Source organism: Aotus nancymaae, unplaced genomic scaffold (genome assembly GCF_030222135.1).
Source record: "Aotus nancymaae isolate 86718 unplaced genomic scaffold, 86718_ANA_hifiasm-v0.15.2.pri h1tg000083l, whole genome shotgun sequence".
In the NCBI taxonomy this organism is placed as follows: Eukaryota; Metazoa; Chordata; class Mammalia; order Primates; family Aotidae; genus Aotus; species Aotus nancymaae.
The window spans coordinates 2255794-2275568 of record NW_026988498.1 but is presented as its reverse complement, the minus strand read 5'-3'; the positions used below and the strand labels follow the sequence as shown (position 1 = coordinate 2275568).

The following is a 19775-nucleotide window of genomic DNA, read 5'->3' as shown; positions in this document are numbered from 1 at the left end:
GGGACAGGGGAGAGCACATGTCAAGGGAGCACCCCTGTGGGACAAAAGAATCTGAACAACAGCCCATGAGTCCCAGATCTTCCCTCTTACATAGTCTACCCAAATGAGAAGGAACCAGAAAAACAGCTGGAGTAATAAGGCAAAACAGGGTTCTTTTAGCACCCTGAAAAGGTCACACTAGCTTATAAGCAGTGGATCTAAACCAAGACAAAATCTCTGAATTGCCAGATACAGAATTCAGAAGGTCGATTAATAATAGCCAATCAAGAAGCCACCAGAGAAAGGTGAAGTCCACCTTAACAAAATAAAAAATTATATACAGGATGTGAATGGAAAAATTTCCAGTGAAATAGCATAAATAAAAAATAGTCACAATTCTGAAAATCAAGGACACACTTAGAGAAATGCAAAATGCACTGGAAAGTCTCAGAAATATAATTGAATAAGTGGAAGAAAGAATTTCAGAGTTCAAAGACATGGCTTTTGAATTAGCCCAATCTGACAAACGCAAAGAAAAAATAATTAAAAAAAAACGAACAAAGCTTCCAATAAGTTTGTTAAATGACCAAACCTAAGAATAATTGGTGTTCCCAAGGAAGAAGAGGAATCTAAAAGTTTGGAAAACATGTCTTTGTGGAAATAATTGAGGAAACCTTCCCTGGCCTTGCTGGAGATCTAGACATCCAAATACAAGAAGCTCAAAGAACACCTGGGAAATTCATCACAAAAAGATCATCACCTAGGCACATAGTCAGGTTATCTGAAGTCATGATGAAGGAAAGAACCTTAAGAGCTGTGAGGTAACCTATAAAGGAAACCTATAAAATCTCAGGTAACCTATAAAGGAAAACCTATTAGATTAACAGATTTCTCAGCAGAAACTATACAAGCTAGAAGGGATTGGGGCCTTATGTTTAGCCTCCTTAAACAAAACAGTTATCAGCCAAGAATTTTATATCCAGAGAAACAAAGCTTCATAAATGAAGGAAAGATACAGTCTTTTTCACACAAACAAGTGCTGAGAGAATTCGCCACTACCAAGCCAGCACTTCAAAGAACGGCTAAAAGGACCTCTAAATCTTGAAACAGATTCTCAAAATATACCAAAATTCAATCTCCTTAAAGCATAAATCACATAGGACCTACAAAACAATAACATAATGAAGAAAAGAAAAGCCAAGGTATTAAAAAAACCAAGGTATTCAGGCAAACAAGTAGCACAATAAATAGGATAGTTCCTCAAATCTCAATACTAATGTTGAATGTAAATAGCCTATATGCTCCACTTTAGAGATACAGAATAGCAGAATGGGTAAGAACTCATCCACCAAGTATCTGCTGTCTTCAAGAGATTCAGCTGCCACACAAGGCCTCACATAAGATAAAGGAGTGGAAAAAGATATTTCATGCAAATGGATACCAGAAGCGAGCAGGAGTAGCTATTCTTATATTTTTTAAAATAAAAAGCAATCAGTTTGATAAATGTATAGACCTGTCCCTATCCTGGGTTTAACTAAAACCCCAGTGAAGGTGTAGAACATTTTCCTCACCCCATACAGTTCCCTGTGTTACCTCATAATACTGCCCCCGCCACCCCCAGCAACTACAGCTGTGATTTTTGGCACTATAGATTACTTTTGCTTGTTTGCAGAGTTCATGTAAAAGGAATAATACAGTATGTGATCATTTGTGTCTTTTTCGTATTTTTGAGATTCATCCATGTTAGTGCATGTGCCGATTTTTGTTTTTGAGATGGAGTTTTGCTCTTGTTGACCAAGCTGGAGTCCAGTGGTGTAATGTCAGCTCACTGCAACCTCTACCTCCCAGGTTTAAGTGATTCTCTTCCCTCAGCCTCCCTAGTAGCTGGGACTACAGGCATGCACCACCATGCCTGGCTAATTTTGTATTTTTAGTAGAGACAGGGTTTCTCCATGTTGGTCAGGCTGGTCTTGAACTCCCAACCTCAGGTGATCCACCCTCAAAGTGCTGGGATTACAGGCCTGAGCCACCATACTTGGCTAATTTTTTGTATTTAGTAGTGATGGGGTTTCACCATGTTGGTCAGGCCGGTCATGAACTCCTGACTTCAGGTGATCCACCTGCCTTGGCCTCCCAAAGTGCTGGGATTACAGGCATGAGCCTCTGCGGCCTGCCAATTCTTTTTTTTAAATTGTTGAGTAGAATTCCATTATGTAAATTATATGAATATGTAATTCTCCTTTGGTGGACATCTAGTTTGTTTTCAGGTTTTGGTTATTATGAATGAAGGCAGTATGAAATTTTTATATAAAAGTCTTTCTGTGGGGATATAGGGTTTAATTTCTTTTGGGTAAATACCAGCAGTGAAATTGCTGACTAATATGGCAGATAGAAATCTAACTTCATAAGAAACTGTAAAACAGTGTTCTGGAGTGGTTGCGTCATGGTGTGTATACTTAGCAGTGTGTGAGAGTTCTAGTTGCTCCACATCCTTGTCAACATTTAGTATTGTAAGTCTTTTTAATTTTAATTGCCCAAGTAGGTGTGAAATGCCATCTCATTATGATTTTAATTTGCATTTCTTGAGGACTCATGTTGCTTACCTTTTAATGAGCTTATTGACGATTTGTATACTTTTGTGCTGCGATTGTTCACCTCTTTTGCACATTTCTAAAGATTGGATCATCTTTCTATTTTTGACTTGTAGGAGCTCTTAGTGTATTCTGGTGGCAAGTCTTTTGTCATATATGTATTAAGAATATTTTCTCCCAGTCTGTGGCTGGTCTTTTGATAAGCAGACATGGTAACTTTTTTTTTTTGAGACAGAATCTTTTTCTGTCACCCAGGGTGGAGGGCATTGGCGTGATCTTGGCTCACTGCAACCTCTGCTTCCCAGGTTCAAGCAGTTTTTGTGCCTTAGCCTCCTGAGTAGCTGGGACTACATTTATGTTCCACCACGCCTGGCTAATTTTTGTATTTTGAGATTGGGTTTCACCATGTTGGCCAGGCTGGTCTCAAACTCCTGACCTCAAGTGATCCACCTGCCTTGGCCTCCCAAAGTGCTGGGATTACAGGTGTGAGCCATAGCACCTGGCCTGGAAGTGTTACATTTTGATGATGTCCAGTATATAAAAAAAAAAATTTTTTTTTTAAATGTTTATAGCCTTTTGGGTCCTATTTAAGAAATCTTTACTTTCCCCCAAGGGCACAGAAATACTCTCCTATGTCTTTTTTTAAGAAGTTTTAGCCTGGCGCGGTGGCTCATGCCTATAATCCCAGTACTTTGGGAGGCCGAGGCGGGTGGATCACGAGGTCAAGAGATCGAGACCATCCTGGTCAACAAGGTGAAACCCCGTCTCTACTAAAAATACAAAAGTTAGCTGGGCATGGTGGCGCATGCCTGTAGTCCCAGCTACTCGGGAGGCTGAGGCAGGAGAATTGCTTGAACCCAGGAGGCGGAGGTTGCGGTGAGCCGAGATCGCACCATTGCACTCTAGCCTGAGTAACAAGAGCGAATCTCCGTCTCCAAAAAAAAAAAAAAGAAGTTTTACAGTTTTACCTGTGAATTTAAATCTGATTCATCTTGAAATAGTGTTGGTGTGTGGGATGAGGTAGGACTTGAGGTTCACTTGAAATTTATTCTTTTTTTTGTGTACCGTTATTTAGTTGTTCTAGCTGCATTTGTTGGAAAGACTTCCTTTTCTAGGTGGTCTTGGTGCCTTTGTGGGAGATCATTGGCTATGTTTTGTTTTGGGACTCAGTTTTGTATTTGGGACTCAATGATTTGTATTTCCTATGCCAGTACTACACTGTCTGGGTAATTACAGTTTTATATTAAGTCTTTAAGTAGGTGATACACTTTCTCCAACTTTTTCTTCAGAATTTCTTTTGGCTATTGTAGATCCTTTGTATTTCCATATACTTTTTAATCAGGTTGTCAATTTCTAGAAAAAATACTTGCTGGGATTTTGGTATTGAGTTCAATCTGTAGATCAGTTTGGAGAAAATGATCATCTTAATTATGTTGAGTTTGCCAATCCAGGAATATGATTGTTATCTATGTAATTAGGCTTTCTTTTCAGCAGTGTTTTGTACCTTTCATTGTAGAGGTCTATTGCATTTTTTGTTCAAATCTCTGTATTGATGCTGCTGTTAATGAAATTGTTTTAATTTTATGTTGAAATTGTTTGCTGCTAGCTTATAGAAATACTTATATTTGTATGTTGACCTTGTACTTAAATTTTACTAATTTACTTATTAGTTTTTCTGATTTTATATATTTCTTAGAATTTTCTTCCTACACAGTCATGTCATCTGTGAATAAAGAGATTCTTCTCTTAGAACTTTTATGGGTCCCCCCCCCACCACCAGCTTTCCTTTATTGCACTAGTTAGGACGTCCTGATAATTTTCCAGTGATGAGAATGGACGTCCTTGCTTTGTCCCAGTCTCATGGGGAATCTAGTAAATGTTTTACTATTAAATAAGTTTTCTATAGTGGTTTTTGTTTGTTTGTTTTTTTGTAGACGGTTTTGTCAGATTAATTTCCTTCATAGTTTGGTCTGAGAGATTATTTTTTTCTGTGTGGGTTTTTTTTTTTTTTTTTTTTTTTTTTTTTTTGTGAGACAAGGTCTCGCTCTGTCACCCAGGCTGGAGTGCAGTTGCATGATCTTGGCTCATTGCACCCTCTGCCTCCTGGGCTAAAGGTATCTTCCCACCTCAGCCTGTTGAGTAGTAGGGACTACAGACATGCGCCACAACACCTAACTCAGGTATTTTTGTAGAGATGGGGTCTCACCATGTTGCCCAGGCTTGTGTCGAACTTCTGGGCTTAAGTGAGCATGGTGACTCATGCCTGTAATTCCAGCACTTTGGGAGGGTGAGGTGGGTGGATCACTTGAGCCCAGGGGTTTGAGACCAGCCTGGGCAACTTAGCGAGACCCCATCTCTAGAAAAATACAAAAAATATTTAAAAAGTGCCTGGTGCAGTGGCTCACGCCTGTAATCCCCACACTTTGGGAGTTCGAGGTGGGCGGATCACAAGGTCAGGAGATCGAGACCAGCCTGACCAATGTGGTGAAATCCTGACTCTACTAAAAAAAAAAGAAAAATTAACCTGCTGTGGTGGCGCACACCTGTAATCCCAGATACTCAGGAGGCTGAGGCAGGAGAATTGCTTGAACCTTGGATGTGGAGGTTACAGTGAGCCGAGATTGCGCCACTGCACTCCAGCCTGGGTGACAGAGTGAGACTCTGTCTTAAAAAAAAAAAAAAGAAAGAAAAATCCAGAAAATTAGCTGGGTGTGGTGATGCATGCCAGTAGTCTCAGCTCTTCAGGAGGCTGAGGTGGGAGGATCCCTTGAACCTGGGAGGTTGAGGCTGCAGTGAGCCATGATTATACCACTACACTTCAGTCTGGGTGACAGAACAGGACCCTGTCTATTACAAAAAAAAAAAAAACTACAAACATTCCCGCCCCCCGCACGTGCTTCATACTGGATAATGCCTGTAATGCCTGTTTATGTGGCTTCAAGTTCACTGACCTGTTCTGCTATTTTCAATAGGCTGTTAATCTCGTTCAGTGATTTTTAATATTTTTATACTGTCTTTAGGATCTAGAGTTTCCATTTTTTATAGTAGTTTTGTTTTGTTTTGTTTTCCTTTCCTTTTCCCTTTCCTTTCCTTTTCAACAAAGTCTCGCTCTGTTGCTCAGGCTGGAGTGCAGTGGTGCGATCTCGGCTCACTGCAACCTCCACCTTTTGGGTTCAAGTGGTTCTCCTGCCTCAGCCTCCCAAGTAGCTGGGACTACAGGTGCGTACCACCACACCTGGCTAATTTTTGTATTTTTAGTAGAGATGGGGTTTCACTATGTGGGCCAGGATGGTCTCGATCTCCTGGCCTCGTGATCCACCTGCCTTGGCCTCCCATTACAAGCACGAGCCACCAGTCCTAGCCTATAGTTTTCATTTTTGTGATATTCTCTATTTACTTGACTCTTTTGAGTACATTTATAACACCATATTTATCCTTGAATATGTATCTTTGAACAAGGATATTTGTTTTTGATCATATTTTTGAACACATAATAATATCATTGAACATATTTATAATAGCTGCTTTTAAACTCCTGCATATTTTAACATTTGGGCATCTGCTTCTGTTGTTTGTTTATCTGTTTTCTTTGGATCACGGTTTTCTATTTCTTCCCACATCTGGTAATTTTGGATTGTATACTGGACACATGGATCGATAGATTGTTGAGATGCTGGATTCTTCCTTGGAAGTTTGTTTTGGTTTGAGTAGGCAGTTCATTTATGGGCTGTTCACCTTGCATTTGTGAAGACTGGATTTTACACCTTGTTAAAGTGGTTCTTAGTTTTTTCCTTTTGTTTACTGATTTTTTTTTAAACACAATTACTTTATTGATTTCTTACAGTCAAATACTGCCGACTAGCTTTATTTCTACTCATGTATTATTAAAAACAAAGGATATTTCCTCCTTGGTATTTTACAATGATGCATTGTACAATAAACGAAGTTAGAACTTATAATGCACCCTGATTAATTATGTAAACTGGGAATTTGTTTAAAAAAGCATAACTAATAATTTGGTCGGAAATATAAATATTTCTCCTGATGGTCTTGAGGTTATTATGAGTACTGCAAAGTTTGGTACACACACTTATATCTAGAAGGGTGTGTATCTAACATACCTTATTTTAACAAAATGCATATAATTAATGCACGATAGAAAGCATGTTTCAAATACAAGGCAGCCCCTTGGGCCACCATATTATTTAGATTTTACATTATCATTTATAGAATTATAGATTAATTATGCATAACATACATTTATACTTTTTTTTAAATTATAGTTTAAGTTCTGGGATACATGTGCAGAGTGTGCAGGTTTGTTACATAGGTATACACATGCCATGGTGGTTTGCTGCACCTATCAACCCATCATCTACATTAGGTATTTCTCCTAATGTTCTCCCTCCCCTAGCCTCTCACCCCTCGACAGGCCCTGGTGTATGATGTTCCCCTTCCTGTGACCATGTGTTCTCATTGTTCAGCTCCCACTTAGGAGTGAGAACATGTGGTGTTTGGTTTTCTGTTCCTGTGTTAGTTTGCTGAGAATGATGGTTTCCAGCTTCATCCATGTCTGCAAAGGACATGAACTCATTCTTTTTTATGGCTGCATAGTATTCCATGGTGTATGTGTGCCACATTTTCTTTATCCAGTCTATCATTGATGGGCATTTCGGTTGGTTCCAAGTCTTTGCTATTGTGAGCAGTGGTGTAATAAACATACGGGTATATGTGTCTTTATAGCAGAATGATGTACAATCCTTTGTGTATATACCCAGTAATGGGATTGCTGGGTCAGATGGTATTTTTGGTTCTAGATCCTTGAGGAATCACACTGTCTTCCACAATGGTTGAACTAATTTATACTCCCACCAACAGTGTAAAAACGTTCCTATTTCTCCACAGCCTCTCCAGTCTCCAGCATCTGTTGTTTACTGACTTTTTAATGATTGTCATTCTAACTGGCATGAGATGGTTTCTCACATGGTTTTGTGGTTTTGATTTGCATTTCTAATAACAAGTTATGAGCTTTTGTTCATATGTTTGTTGGCCGCATAAATGTCTTCTTTTGAGAAGTGTCTGTTTTGAGATGGCGTCTCGCTCTGTCACCCAGACTGGAATGGAATGGCATGATCTTGGCTCCCTGCAACTTCTGCCTCCTGGGTTCAAGTGATTCTTCCACCTCAGCCTCCCAAGTAGCTGGGATTACAGGCACCTGCCATCATGCCCAGCTAATTTTTATATTTTTTGTAGAGACGGGGTTTCGCCATGTTGGCCAGGCTGGTCTTGAACTCCTGACCTCCGGTGATCCCAAGGTGCTGGGATTAAAGGCGTCAGCTGCCGCACCCGGCCCAACTTTTATGCATTTTAACCCTTAAGAAAAGTAATTGTTGCTTGAAAAAATTATTTCATGTAACCATTTGGTTTTTATCTGGAGAAACTGAACCTGCATGAATTTAGTGTCTGCCAGGTCGGAATCAGTAGCTCAAGTCAGTGAATCAGATAATATGTGACACGTTTCACAGTGGCTTGTTTCCCAAGCCCTGGCAATGCCTCTTCTCCCAACTACGCCAGATGATGAAGCATTTCCAGGATTATCCTTCTATGTAGTTTTCCCTTTTCATTTTTTTTGCTGGATTAACTGTTAATGCATTATTTCCTCTTCTCCCCTCTTCTGTGGCCTTCCATTTTAATAATTCATAAATACTTTGAGAATATCCTCAGAAAGCTACATAAGGGGAGGTTCTGGAGTTGGAAAATCCAATGAAGGAAGGTTGGAGATTGGAATGTCCTTTGCTTTTCCCGTATTTGCTGCAAACTTCTGCCAGCCTGAAGAGGCTGTAGAGTTTCTGAATGTGGCAGCAAGCTCCGTAACTCTTGACGTTTCTACAAAATCAGCATCTACATCCAGCTCCTTTTCTATTGGACCTTTTAGAAGTCTGCCCTTTTCAGCCTTTAGTTGTTTATTTTCTTTCCTTAATCTTTCATTCTCAGCCAGAAGAAATTCCACATGCCTCCTCAAATCTGCTTCTCTATAATTGTTTTATCATCTTTGGGTCTTTGCTTCCAATACATGGCTCTGATGGCTCACTCTTTAGCTGAAGTAAAAATAGTAGTGTGTCTGGATCCCTGTCAAAGATCCCCTGAATCTTAGGCAGGCGCTTCTCTGTGGAAGGGCTGTATTTCTGAGAAAGGGGGCTCTGGCCCTCTGTATCCTCAGCAGAGGGTTTGTGAGATGCCCAAAGATGGGCAGGTACATCCTTGTCTGTGTTCTGCTGGGCTCTCAATGTTTCTTCATGGTGGGCCCTCTTCCATCTCTCTTGGATGGGGTGGAACAGTTTCATGTTTCTATCCCTTTGCAATTCCATAGAAAGATGAGCCTGCTTAGACTGTGTCAGCTTCATGGCTTCAGAAAGATAGGCCACAGCCTTTTTATGACAAGAAATAGCCTCTTCATAGTTGCCTGCAGCTAATAAACTGTCTGCTGTGTTGATGAGCCAGGTTGAGGGGTCCATTACTTACACAGACCTGGGGGTAAGCAGCAGCCTTAGGAAGGGGAGCGGTTGTGCCAGGGAACTTGATGCAGCTGTGGAGACTACAGCTCCTCTCTGCACTTCAAGAGCCAGCCATGGGTGCAGAGGGAACAACAACCTTGCCTCAGGCCAGCCACCTGTGTCTCCACTGCGGCCACGCACGGCGCCATGATGTTACATGTGCAAGTGGCCTGTTGCTGATTCTTAAACATTACTCCTATGGAGTAACCAAGCTCCTTTGAACATGGCAATTTTAAACTTCAAACACATTTTTTCTTCTGTTCATCCTTTATAATCTCTGCTAACCTCTTCGAGCCTTTCAGCTGTTTCTTTTTGGTGGATTCCTTGGCTTCTCCCTCCTGTGTTAGCACTTTTGGAGGTAGTTAAGGATTTGAAGAGATTTTATCATAGATTTGTTGGTTCCTTCTTTTGAGGCTCCCTCTTCTGTGAAATTTTCATCTCCTTTGGCCTCCCCAAATTCTGTCACATCTCAGATTAGTAAGACTGCAGGCGCTCTGCTTCTGTTCCAGCTGCGCCATGTTACCAGGACTAGGGAAGTCGTTCCCTAGGGGAAACCATAGAAAACACAGGAAGATCTCACCCAGTTGGTTCCCTTCAAGAGTCTCTTTAGTCTTTAGTTTTTGCTGCTTTAAGTCATTCTCCAGTGCTTCCTTTTTTTTCCCCTTTATTACTACCTTTTTTTGAGACAGCATTTTACTTTGTTACCCGGGATGGAGTGCAGTGGTGTGATCACAGCTTACTGCAGCCTCGACCTCTCAGGCTCATGTGATACTGCCACTTCAGCATTCCAGGTAGGCAGCTACAGATGAGTGCCACCATGCCTGGTTAATTTTTGTATCTTTGTAGAAACAGGATTTCACTGTGTTGCTCAGACTGGTCTTAAACTCCTGGGCTCAAGCCATCTGCTGGCCTTGGCCTCCCAAAGTGGTGGCATTAGGCGTGAACCACTGCCTCCAGTCCCTTCTTACAGTGTTTTAAATCCGTAGTTTTACTTATATGCCAGAGGATTAGACCAATATAGCTATTACCGGTCAGAGCTTTTTTTCTTTTTTGTTTTGGAAGTGAATCTAGAGAAATGGCAAACTTGCCTCTGGTACAGATAGTCCCACAACTGCCCAAGGCCATTTCAGAACACACACATGAAAAAATAGACGTGTGTGAGTTTTTGGGAAAGAGCTGATTTTAGGTGAAGAAGCAGAGAAAACCCCAGACATTGCATGACTTTGGGCTTTGGCCTCACCACTCTTGTGAGCCTCCTGTCCAGGAGGGCCATTAGTGTCCCCAAGGTCTCTCCCAACCCCGTGAGCCATCTATCAGGGTGAGCTGAGGGATAAGTTGTGGAAGCAGAGCCGCTGTGGCCGAGAGGAACTGTTCTGGTGGTTGCTTAGCAAGCTGGAGAGTGAGAGGGGGGAAGCAAACTGTGTATGGGGGTTGAACGCCTCCAGCGGAAGAAGATGAGGCGTAGAGGTCTCTTACCACTAGGGAATGTATCTGAGTCACGTGGCACCAAAGTGTGTTGCTGGTGGAAGGTATCCGAGTCACAGGCACCAAAATATATTATCGCACTGAGATGAATCCGTATGGGTCTGCAGCAACCTCAGTTCTTTTCTCCTCAGAAAAAAAGAATGGCCAAGGGGTATAAGGCAGAAGGAATGACCTGGGCGAGTTTTAGAGCAGGAGCGAATGTTTATTAAAAAGCTCTAGAGTAGAAATGAAAGGAAGGAGAGAAAGTACACTTAGAAGAGGGCCAAGTGGGCAGCTTGAAAGACAAGTGCCTCCTTTTATTACTCAGTCACAGTTATAAACACCAACTCTACGTGTTTGTTGACTTGGTGTTTATAACTGTGATTGAGATATCAATTTGTGGTTTTGACTCTGTTTTCATGCTTTAATCACTTTTAAGCTGACATCTTTGTAGAAGGAAATTGAACAAATAGATGTATATTGCCTATAACTCATTAAGATCTAAGGAAGGGGACTTTAGTAGTTGAAATGATTATATATCATTAATTGGGATTTAAAAAATTTTTCAGGCTAAGTGCTATTTATGGAGGTACCTATATGCTGAATAAACCCATTGAAGAAATCATCGTGCAGAACGGAAAAGTAATTGGTGTAAAATCTGAAGGAGAAGTAAGTAGCTTTGAAAATGAAAAAAAAATACTGTGTTCTGGTGAAGAAAATTGTGTATTCTAAATATTTATTTTGGTGTGGACACTGATATATATGATTTCTGTATGGGAAGTTGGTGTTTATCGTGACTAAGGACTAGTTACAGATGCTGTGCTCTGTTTTAAAAAACATAACTTTTTTGTTGTCAGTTGTTATTTTAATATTAAAACATGCATTATGGGTAAGCTGTAAATGGTAAGTATTCTGTGTTTACAGAGTTTGGCTTGTGCCTGTCTCCTACATTTTTATTTAAATTGATCTATACTTGCTGGCCACCTACATGAGTGTGGAGTTTTGAGCAGCGTTTCTCAGGTTTGAATTACATACAAAGCATTGTTAATCTGGTTCTAGTGCATGTTCTGATTCAGTAGGTCTGAGAAGGCTCTGCATTTTCTTGAAACCTCTTAGGTGATGTAGATGCTGCTGAAAAAAATATTACAAGGAAATAAAAGATCCATTTTCCTTTATTGCCATATGAATGAATGAATTCTGCCATTTGACACAGTTACTGTCTGCAGCAGTCCCTGGAGTAGAGGATACACTCCAAGTGTACTGCTTTACTGTCTGTCCCTGGAATCCTACAAAGCTCAGCTTCATCTTTTTATTAATATTAAGCTCTATGGAAATGTAGAAACCTCCTGGGTGGTGGGGTGGAGGGCATTTTCAGTTGTTTAGATGTCACTGGAAATGAAAGTTTGAGATCAGAGTTTGGTAACTGGTGTAAGTGGACAGTGAGTAAGAGGGAAAATACAGGACTGACCTAGGGCAAAAAAAGCCTGGTAATAACTTGTGAAGCACATTTTAAATCTCATTTATTCCTTACAATGTCTTAAGAGGCAGGCATTACGTCCAGGTTATACTTGGAGGCTTAAATTAAGAAACACCTACAAGGGCACATAATTCAGTGAACGGCTGAGGTAGAATTGGAACCAAGGTGTTCTTCACTCACAGCCCTCAGTCGTGATACACCTGAGGATGTATATTCCTGTGCTGGGTGATGTTGGGTTTGTATGTTTTATCCACTAAAATGTTATTCAGTTATTTATTTGAAATAGAGTTTTGCTCTGTCACCCAGGCTGCAGTGCAGTGGTGTGATCTCAGCTCCCTGCAACCTCCACCTCCCAGGTTCAAGCGATTGTCCTGTCTCGGCCTCCACAGTAGCTAGGATTACAGGTGCATACCACCACGCCCAGCCAATTTTGTATTTTTTAGTAGAGTCGGGGTTTCGCTATTTTGGCCAGGCTAGTCTTGCTAGTCTCAAACTCCTGGCCTCAAGTGATCCACCCGCCTCAGCCTCTCAAAGTGTTGTGATTACAGGCGTGAGTGCCAGGCCTTCTAAAATGTTACTTAATTGCATCTTTTGAACATATATTTTAGGCAGCTTCTTTATAACCCCCTTTCATCTTGTCTCTGTCCTAGTGTCTCATCTACTTTAAATGAAGTTACAAAGCACAAAAGAAACCGTATTTTGTTTGACATGTTTATTACTAGGTTTTGTTAATGCTAACTTAATTCTCAGGCATATCAGTACAAATAGCACTGTTTACCATCTGGGTCCAACAGACTACGCAGCCACCTTTGTGGGGTTGGGATCATCAGTATCACTATCTTCCATCTCCACGCTGGGAGATCTTATCAGGGCCAGTAACACTGCCTGTGCTTTCAGCATAATAGTTGTTTAGGGGATAGAGGTAAATGGTTTTTTGTTTTTTTTGTTTTTTTTGTTTTTTTTTTGAGACAGAGTCTCACTCTGTCGCCAGGTTGGAATGCAGTGGCGTGATCTCGCCTCACTGCAACCTCTACCTCCCAGGTTCAAGTGATTCTCCTGCCTCAGCCTCCCAAGTAGCTGGGGCTATAGGTGCCTGCTGTCACACCCAGCTAATTTTTGTATTTTTAGTAGAGACTGGGTTTCACCATGTTGGGCAGGATGGTCTCGATCTCTTGACCTCCTGATCCACCTGCCTCGGCCTCCCAAAGTTCTGGTATTTGGGAGATATATGTGCCCAGCCAGGGATAAATGTTTTAATCTGACTTCTTAAAGTTATTTTTATTCTATATTATTCTTTTGTTTCATTCTTTGTGTTTCTGAAGCTTCAGGGCTTTGATATGAAAAGGCTTTAATACATTTATTTTGCAGTTAATGGTTTTCTTAGCATAGCATTAAGATGGTAAGGATTTTGGTCTATTTAGAATACATTTATTGAACATTTACTTTTTGTCAGGACACGCACATATAATGACAGACTTTTGACACCATTTCATTTAGTTCACTAGTGTCCTTTTGGCTTCCCTGGGGGCCACATTGGAAGAAGAATTGTCTTAGATCACACATAAAATACGCTAACACTAACGATAGCTGGAAAAAGGGTCCATGCATAATTTTCATGATATCTGCCACCATAAATAAGCAAAAATGTCCTTGCATTCAAGAGGTTGGACATGGGGGAATTTTAGTCCTAACGACAATCCTTTGAGGTTAGGTAGAGCCAGGATTGCAACCCTGAGCTGCCCAATTCTAAAACTTGTACTTCTGAATACTGTGCAACACAGTGTTCCTAGCATTTTAATAGGATTTACGGTTCATGTATCTGTTCAAGGAGAAAATATGTAGGGATTATTAGCAAAGCTAGTTTTAACAGTCATACTTCAATAGTTAACTTTTTATATTTGTTAGATTATGAAGATAACATTATATTCAAGGTAAAAATTACATTAATACACTATTGAAAACATTGCAGACACTGAATGTTAGTCTTTTTCCCTCCAATTTTTATTGTAATAAAGTACACATCAAATTTACCATCTTTCTTGAGACGGAGTTTCGCTCTTGTTACCCAGGCTGGAGTGCAATGGCGCGATCTCGGCTCACCGCAACCTCCGCCTCCTGGGTTCAGGCAATTCTCCTGCCTCAGCCTCCTGAGTAGCTGGGATTACAGGCACGCGCCACCATGCCCAGCTAATTTTTTGTATTTTTAGTAGAGGCGGGGTTTCACCATGTTGACCAGGATGGTCTCGATCTCTTGACCTCGTGATCCACCTGCCTCGGCCTCCCAAAGTGCTGGGATTACAGGCGTGAGCCACCGCGCCCGGCCCATCTTTTTTTTTTTTGGAGACAGAGTTTCGCTCTTGTTGCCCAAGCTGGGGTGCAGTGCAGGGGTGTGATGGCAGCTCACTGCAACCTCCACCTCCCGGGTCCTGTCTCAGCCTCCCAAGTAGCTGGGGCTACAGGCGCCTACCACCTCACCTGGCTAATTTTTGTATTTTTAGTAGAGGCAGGGGTTCTCCATGTTGGTCAGGCTGGTCTCGAACTTCTGACCTCAGGTGATCTGCTCACCTTGGCCTACCAAAGTGCTGGGATTACTGGCGTGAGCCACTGCACCTGGCCCTTTGATCATTTTTGAATCCGGGTGGTTGTTGTGTTTTAGGAGTTCTTGATACATTGTGATATATCCCTTATGAGATATATAATTTGCAGATATTTTTTCTCATTCTATGAGTTGCCTGAATTCTTGATTAGTGTCTTCTGATGCACATTTTTTTTTTTTTTTTTTCTTCATTGAGACGGAGTTTCGCTCGTTACCCAGGCTGGAGTGCAATGGTGCGATCTCGGCTCACAGCAACCTCCGCCTCCTGGGTTCAAGCAATTCTCCTGCCTCAGCCTCCTGAGTAGCTGGGACTACAGGCGTGCGCCACCATGCCCAGCTAACTTTTGTATTTTTAGTAGAGACGAGGTTTCACCTTGTTGACCAGGATGGTCTCGATCTCTTGACCTCGTGATCCACCTGCCTCGGCCTCCCAAAGTGCTGGGATTACAGGCGTGAACCACCGTGCCTGGCCTCACAGTTTTTTTTAAAGAGACGGTGTCTTGCTGTGTTGCCTAAACTGGAATTAAACTCTTGGACTCAAGCAGTTCTCCTGCCTCAGCCTCCCAAGTAGCTGGGATTACAGGCACATGCCATAATGCCTGGCTATGTACAAGATTTTTAAATTTTCATGAAATTTGTTTTTCTTTTGTTGTCTGTGTCTCTGGTTTTAGATCTAAGGAATCACCGCCAACTCCAGTGTCATGAAGGTTTTGCACTGTTTTCTTCTAAGAGTTTTATAGTTTTAGATATTACATTTAGGTCTTTCTTCCATTTTGAGTTAGTTTTTGTGGGTGGTGTTAGGTAGGGGTCCAGCTTCATTCTTTTGCATGTGGATAGTTTTCCTAGAACGATTTGTTGAAATGACTGTTTTTCTCTCATTGAATAGTCTTCACAACTTTGTCAAAAACCATTGTACTATGGAGGTGAGGGTTTATTTCTGGGCTCTCTTTTTCCGTTTCTTTGGTCCACATGTTTGTCATTATGCCGGAACACTGAATTGATACTGTAGCTTTTTACTGAGTGAGTCCTCCAGCTTTACTGCTGTTCTTTTAAGATTGCTTCGGTTGTTCTAGAATGCAGTCCCTTGGGAACCAATATAAACCGTAGGATGGTTTTTGATAACAATACTGAATCTTCAAAACCATGAACGTGGGATGTGTTTCCATATATCTGTGTCAGCTTCAGTGTCTTCTTAAATGCTTTGTTATAGATTGCTCGCTGTAAGCAGCTCATCTGTGACCCCAGCTATGTAAAAGATCAGGTAGAAAAAGTGGGCCAGGTGATCAGAGTTATTTGCATCCTCAGCCACCCCATCAAGAACACCAATGATGCCAACTCCTGCCAGATCATTATTCCACAGAACCAAGTCAATCGAAAGTCAGGTGAGGTTTGAAGACCAGCAGATGTTCGTAGAATTTTTAAAGATATTATTTGCTTTGTGTTTTATTCCAAATTCCTAATTGTGTATGCTCTATTAGTGAACAGACTTTGGCTTACATATGAGGGGGAAAATGTCATCCTTGTACTGCTTCCCAGTCCTGCAGCATTGTGTTGACACGGACAGATTCCACTGGGAGCCAGCCCTAGACTTGTGTCCATCACCTGTAGAATGAACAGACTGGGCTAGGTGAACCCTGAGGCTCCCAGCTCTGACTAACAGTAGGTGCCTATAGAGGTTTATGCTTAATAGTTAACTGACCCCAGTATATTCTTGAGCTAATGATAAAGCTGCTTCTGTGTCCTTATTTGTAAACTTAGTACTTACATTTGATCCCAAGAGTGTCCACCTTTCAGGACATGGCTCTAAAATTGCAAGTCCTAATTTATTTATCTTAGCCAGTTGTTTGTAACCTCTGGATGTTTCCATCTTCCTTTCAACTAGAAGCCCCAAATCTTTTTTATTTACCTACACTTCAACTTAAAAAGGGTAATCGGGTTTTATGAGCCAGGTAAGATCTATATTATTTTTTTCCCACATAAGAAATCATGGGAGGCCAAGGCAGGAGGATGGCTTGAGGCCAGGGTTTCAGTATCAGCCTGGGAAACATAGGGAGAGCCCATCTCTACCAAAAAAAAAAATTTAGGGTAGGAATGGTTGTACATGCCTGTAGTCCTAGCTACTCGGGAGGCTGAGGTGGGAGGATCATTTGAGCCCAGGAGCTTGAGATTACTGTTAAGTTGTGATTGTGCCTGCCTCCAGCCTGGGTGACAGAGCTAGACTGTTCAAAAACCAATCACGAAAGATGATCTCTAGAACAAAGGGACTGGACTTAATCTTCCAAAAGTTCCCAAGCATTTCCTGGGTCCTTGTAAGTGTAAAAAGAATAAAGGAAGTCCCATAATAGATTTTTTTGCCCTTAAATGCTCTCCTATCCAAATGATTTTCTAGACTGGACACTACAGTTACTTGGATGAGTAGTATACAGACCAAGTCTAATTGAGAATTCTATCTGATGCCAACTCAGAAGTGGTTTATGTGGATTCTGCAATTTTACATTACTTTAGTAAGTAAAAGGACATCAGTACTAAATACATCCTTTCTTAGCCATTCAGAACCTTTCTAAATGGTCCAGAATGGAAGAAAATCCCAGAATAGTTAATATGGTTTGGCAGCTTTTTCAGTTAGATATGACAGAGGTGTTAAGAGATCTCATTGCAAAGTTCTGCAGTTCGCTACCACATAAATTCTTAATCTTCTAGTAAGTTAAAAGAAATGCCTATTGTTAAGTATTTGTGTATTTTAGAACTCTGTGATCATTTAGAACTTTAAGTGTAGAAGATCTTGCCTATTAAGTCATTGTAATTCACACCCACATATGGTTGACACCTGAGCGTGCTGGGTCCCAGATGGACACACTTGAGGCAGTGAGCCAGTGGTGTTTGTTTCTAGATATCTATGTCTGCATGATCTCCTCTGCGCACAATGTGGCGGCACAAGGGAAGTACATCGCCATAGTTAGCACCACTGTGGAAACCAAGGAGCCCGAGAAGGAAATCAGACCAGCTTTGGAGCTCTTGGAACCAATTGAACAGAAGTGAGTTGTGTTCTTTTCTGTCTGCCAGGATGCACTGAGGCTTTGATTGTGGTTCCATGGTGGGAGGAATGCAGGGGCAAGGCAGGTAGCCATTGGCTGCTCTGTGGGTCATCTGTACCTCAGAATTTCAGGCAGAGCCAAGGGTTAGGTGTGGAACCAGCTCACCTGACTCAATTCTCTCTCCCTCCAGATTTATTAGCATCAGTGACCTCCTGGTACCAAAAGACTTGGGAACAGAAAGCCAGGTGAGTATGGAGGTGTGAGAGGATACGGGCAGGGTCACTGGAAGGTATCCCTCCATAGTCTTAAGTCTTTGTAATTTTTGTTTTCAGATCTTTATTTCCCGCACATACGATGCTACCACTCATTTCGAGACAACATGTGATGACATTAAAAACATCTATAAGAGGATGACAGGATCAGAGTTTGACTTTGAGGAAATGAAGCGCAAGAAAAACGACATCTATGGGGAAGACTAACAGCAGTACATGTTATTATCTAATTAGGACAAATTTACAATGTGGCAAATAATGCATATGATATGAAATCAGTATTGTAAGGCCTGCTTTTGTAATCAAAATGGAGAGAATGAAGAGCGCTGTGCCAGTAAATATTCCTCCCCTTCATCTTTCTAATATTATGTATTAACTTGTTTTCATGGAGTGGCTATTCAGAATTGGCAGTTACCATATTCTGTTCGATTTAACCAAACTGGCTTTTTTTTTCTAGTGGAGGATCAGTTTTAAACATTGGAATACCAATACAAGTTTTTAAACATTGGGATACTGATACTGAGACAGTATTTGTGTCTATAATCAGTGTAGCCTTTGCAGTTATGTGCTTCTGCTCAAGAGCTGGATCCATACAGGGTGTGTGCCATCTGTCCTCTTGACATTCAGGAGATTCTAAATTGAATATTCCATGGTTTGGGACGGCATCCGGAAGTTCTCCCTATGACTTTATATTTTGTATTATGTCAAGTGTTATGGCAGGGTCCAAATAGCATAGCCACACATTTGGTTTTTGTGGGCATAACATTCTAACCAAACTCCAGACATAGGGAGTCATGTGGAGAAAGCCCGTATGTGGTGTTTTAATCTAATAAAGTTGATGAGGGAAAAGGGGAGAGGAAGGGAACATAAAGCGGGTAAAGTGTAGACAGCATCTTTTGTCTCAGGCGTGGCTTCTTCAGTGGACCAAGCTGCAATGCAGTATTGACAGAGCCTCTACTTCTGTCTCAAAATGGCTCCAAATGATTTCTGTACTGCAAAATAAAGCCAAATTCTGGAAACCACTGCCCTGTATGTGTCCTGATTGCCAGGGTCACAGCTGCCGTGCTTCCTTCAGTAGCACTGGAGTCAATGCCAGTCAGAAGGTGCTGAGCAGTGGAGAGCGTGGGCGTCTCCTGATCTGGATGGATTACAGCCGGTCCTGTCGTCTGGCGTCTCTGTGAGTAGACCTCAAGTTTTATTCTTGACACAGTGCAATTACTAGACTCTGATAATCTCGGTTTAGGAAAAACATTTTTCTGCACAAAAATACAGGTTACAGTGTTTGATTTTGCTTATAGCAGCAGTTGTAAGGGAGTTAAGTGAATTGTCAGGTAGAATAGGTACTTTAATAGTTTTCCTATCATTGAAATATGAAGGTTTACATATAAGTCCTTTTCCCTGCACAGTGATGAGCCTCACTGCAGTAGTTTAGCACAGATAAAGACTGACTCTTATGTGGAGACAGACTAAGGTAGATGATGTGTTAGAGGAACCTGGGTGGTGATTTAGATTGTTACTCAGATTGCCACAGTGATTATCTTACATCTTCTCAACTTCCCACAGCTGTTTTGGGGTGGATCATTCTGTTGTAGGGGCTGGTCTGTGCACTGTAGTGGAGGGTTGATTGTCGAAGCATCCCTGGCCTGCACACGCTAGATGCCAACAGGACCATGTCTCCAGATGTCATTGAGTGTCCATGGTTGAGATAAAGCAGTGTCCACTGCTTTATCTGTATGATCAAATTAGTTCCAGCAAACCTTTCTCTCCTCTTCCCTTGCAGGCAAAGGCCCAAGCTGGGTTAGTAATA

General features: G+C 41.4%; 1 protein-coding gene and 1 pseudogene across 1 annotated transcript in view; one reads left to right on the top strand and one right to left on the bottom strand.

Annotated features, from left to right (window-relative positions):
• Positions 1–18990, top strand: part of GDI2 (GDP dissociation inhibitor 2) — a 47986-nt gene extending 28996 nt beyond the window's left edge. Inside the window, exons 7-11 of the mRNA XM_012443379.3 lie at positions 11158–11257; positions 15872–16043; positions 17552–17696; positions 17887–17941; positions 18029–18990. Coding sequence (XP_012298802.1) covers positions 11158–11257; positions 15872–16043; positions 17552–17696; positions 17887–17941; positions 18029–18175 — 619 coding nt within the window. The 3' untranslated portion in view covers positions 18176–18990. The remainder of the gene's footprint in view (positions 1–11157; positions 11258–15871; positions 16044–17551; positions 17697–17886; positions 17942–18028) is intronic.
• LOC110568232 (nuclear receptor-binding factor 2-like) lies at positions 8268–9315 on the bottom strand (annotated as a pseudogene).
• Positions 18991–19775: the final 785 nt, after the last annotated feature.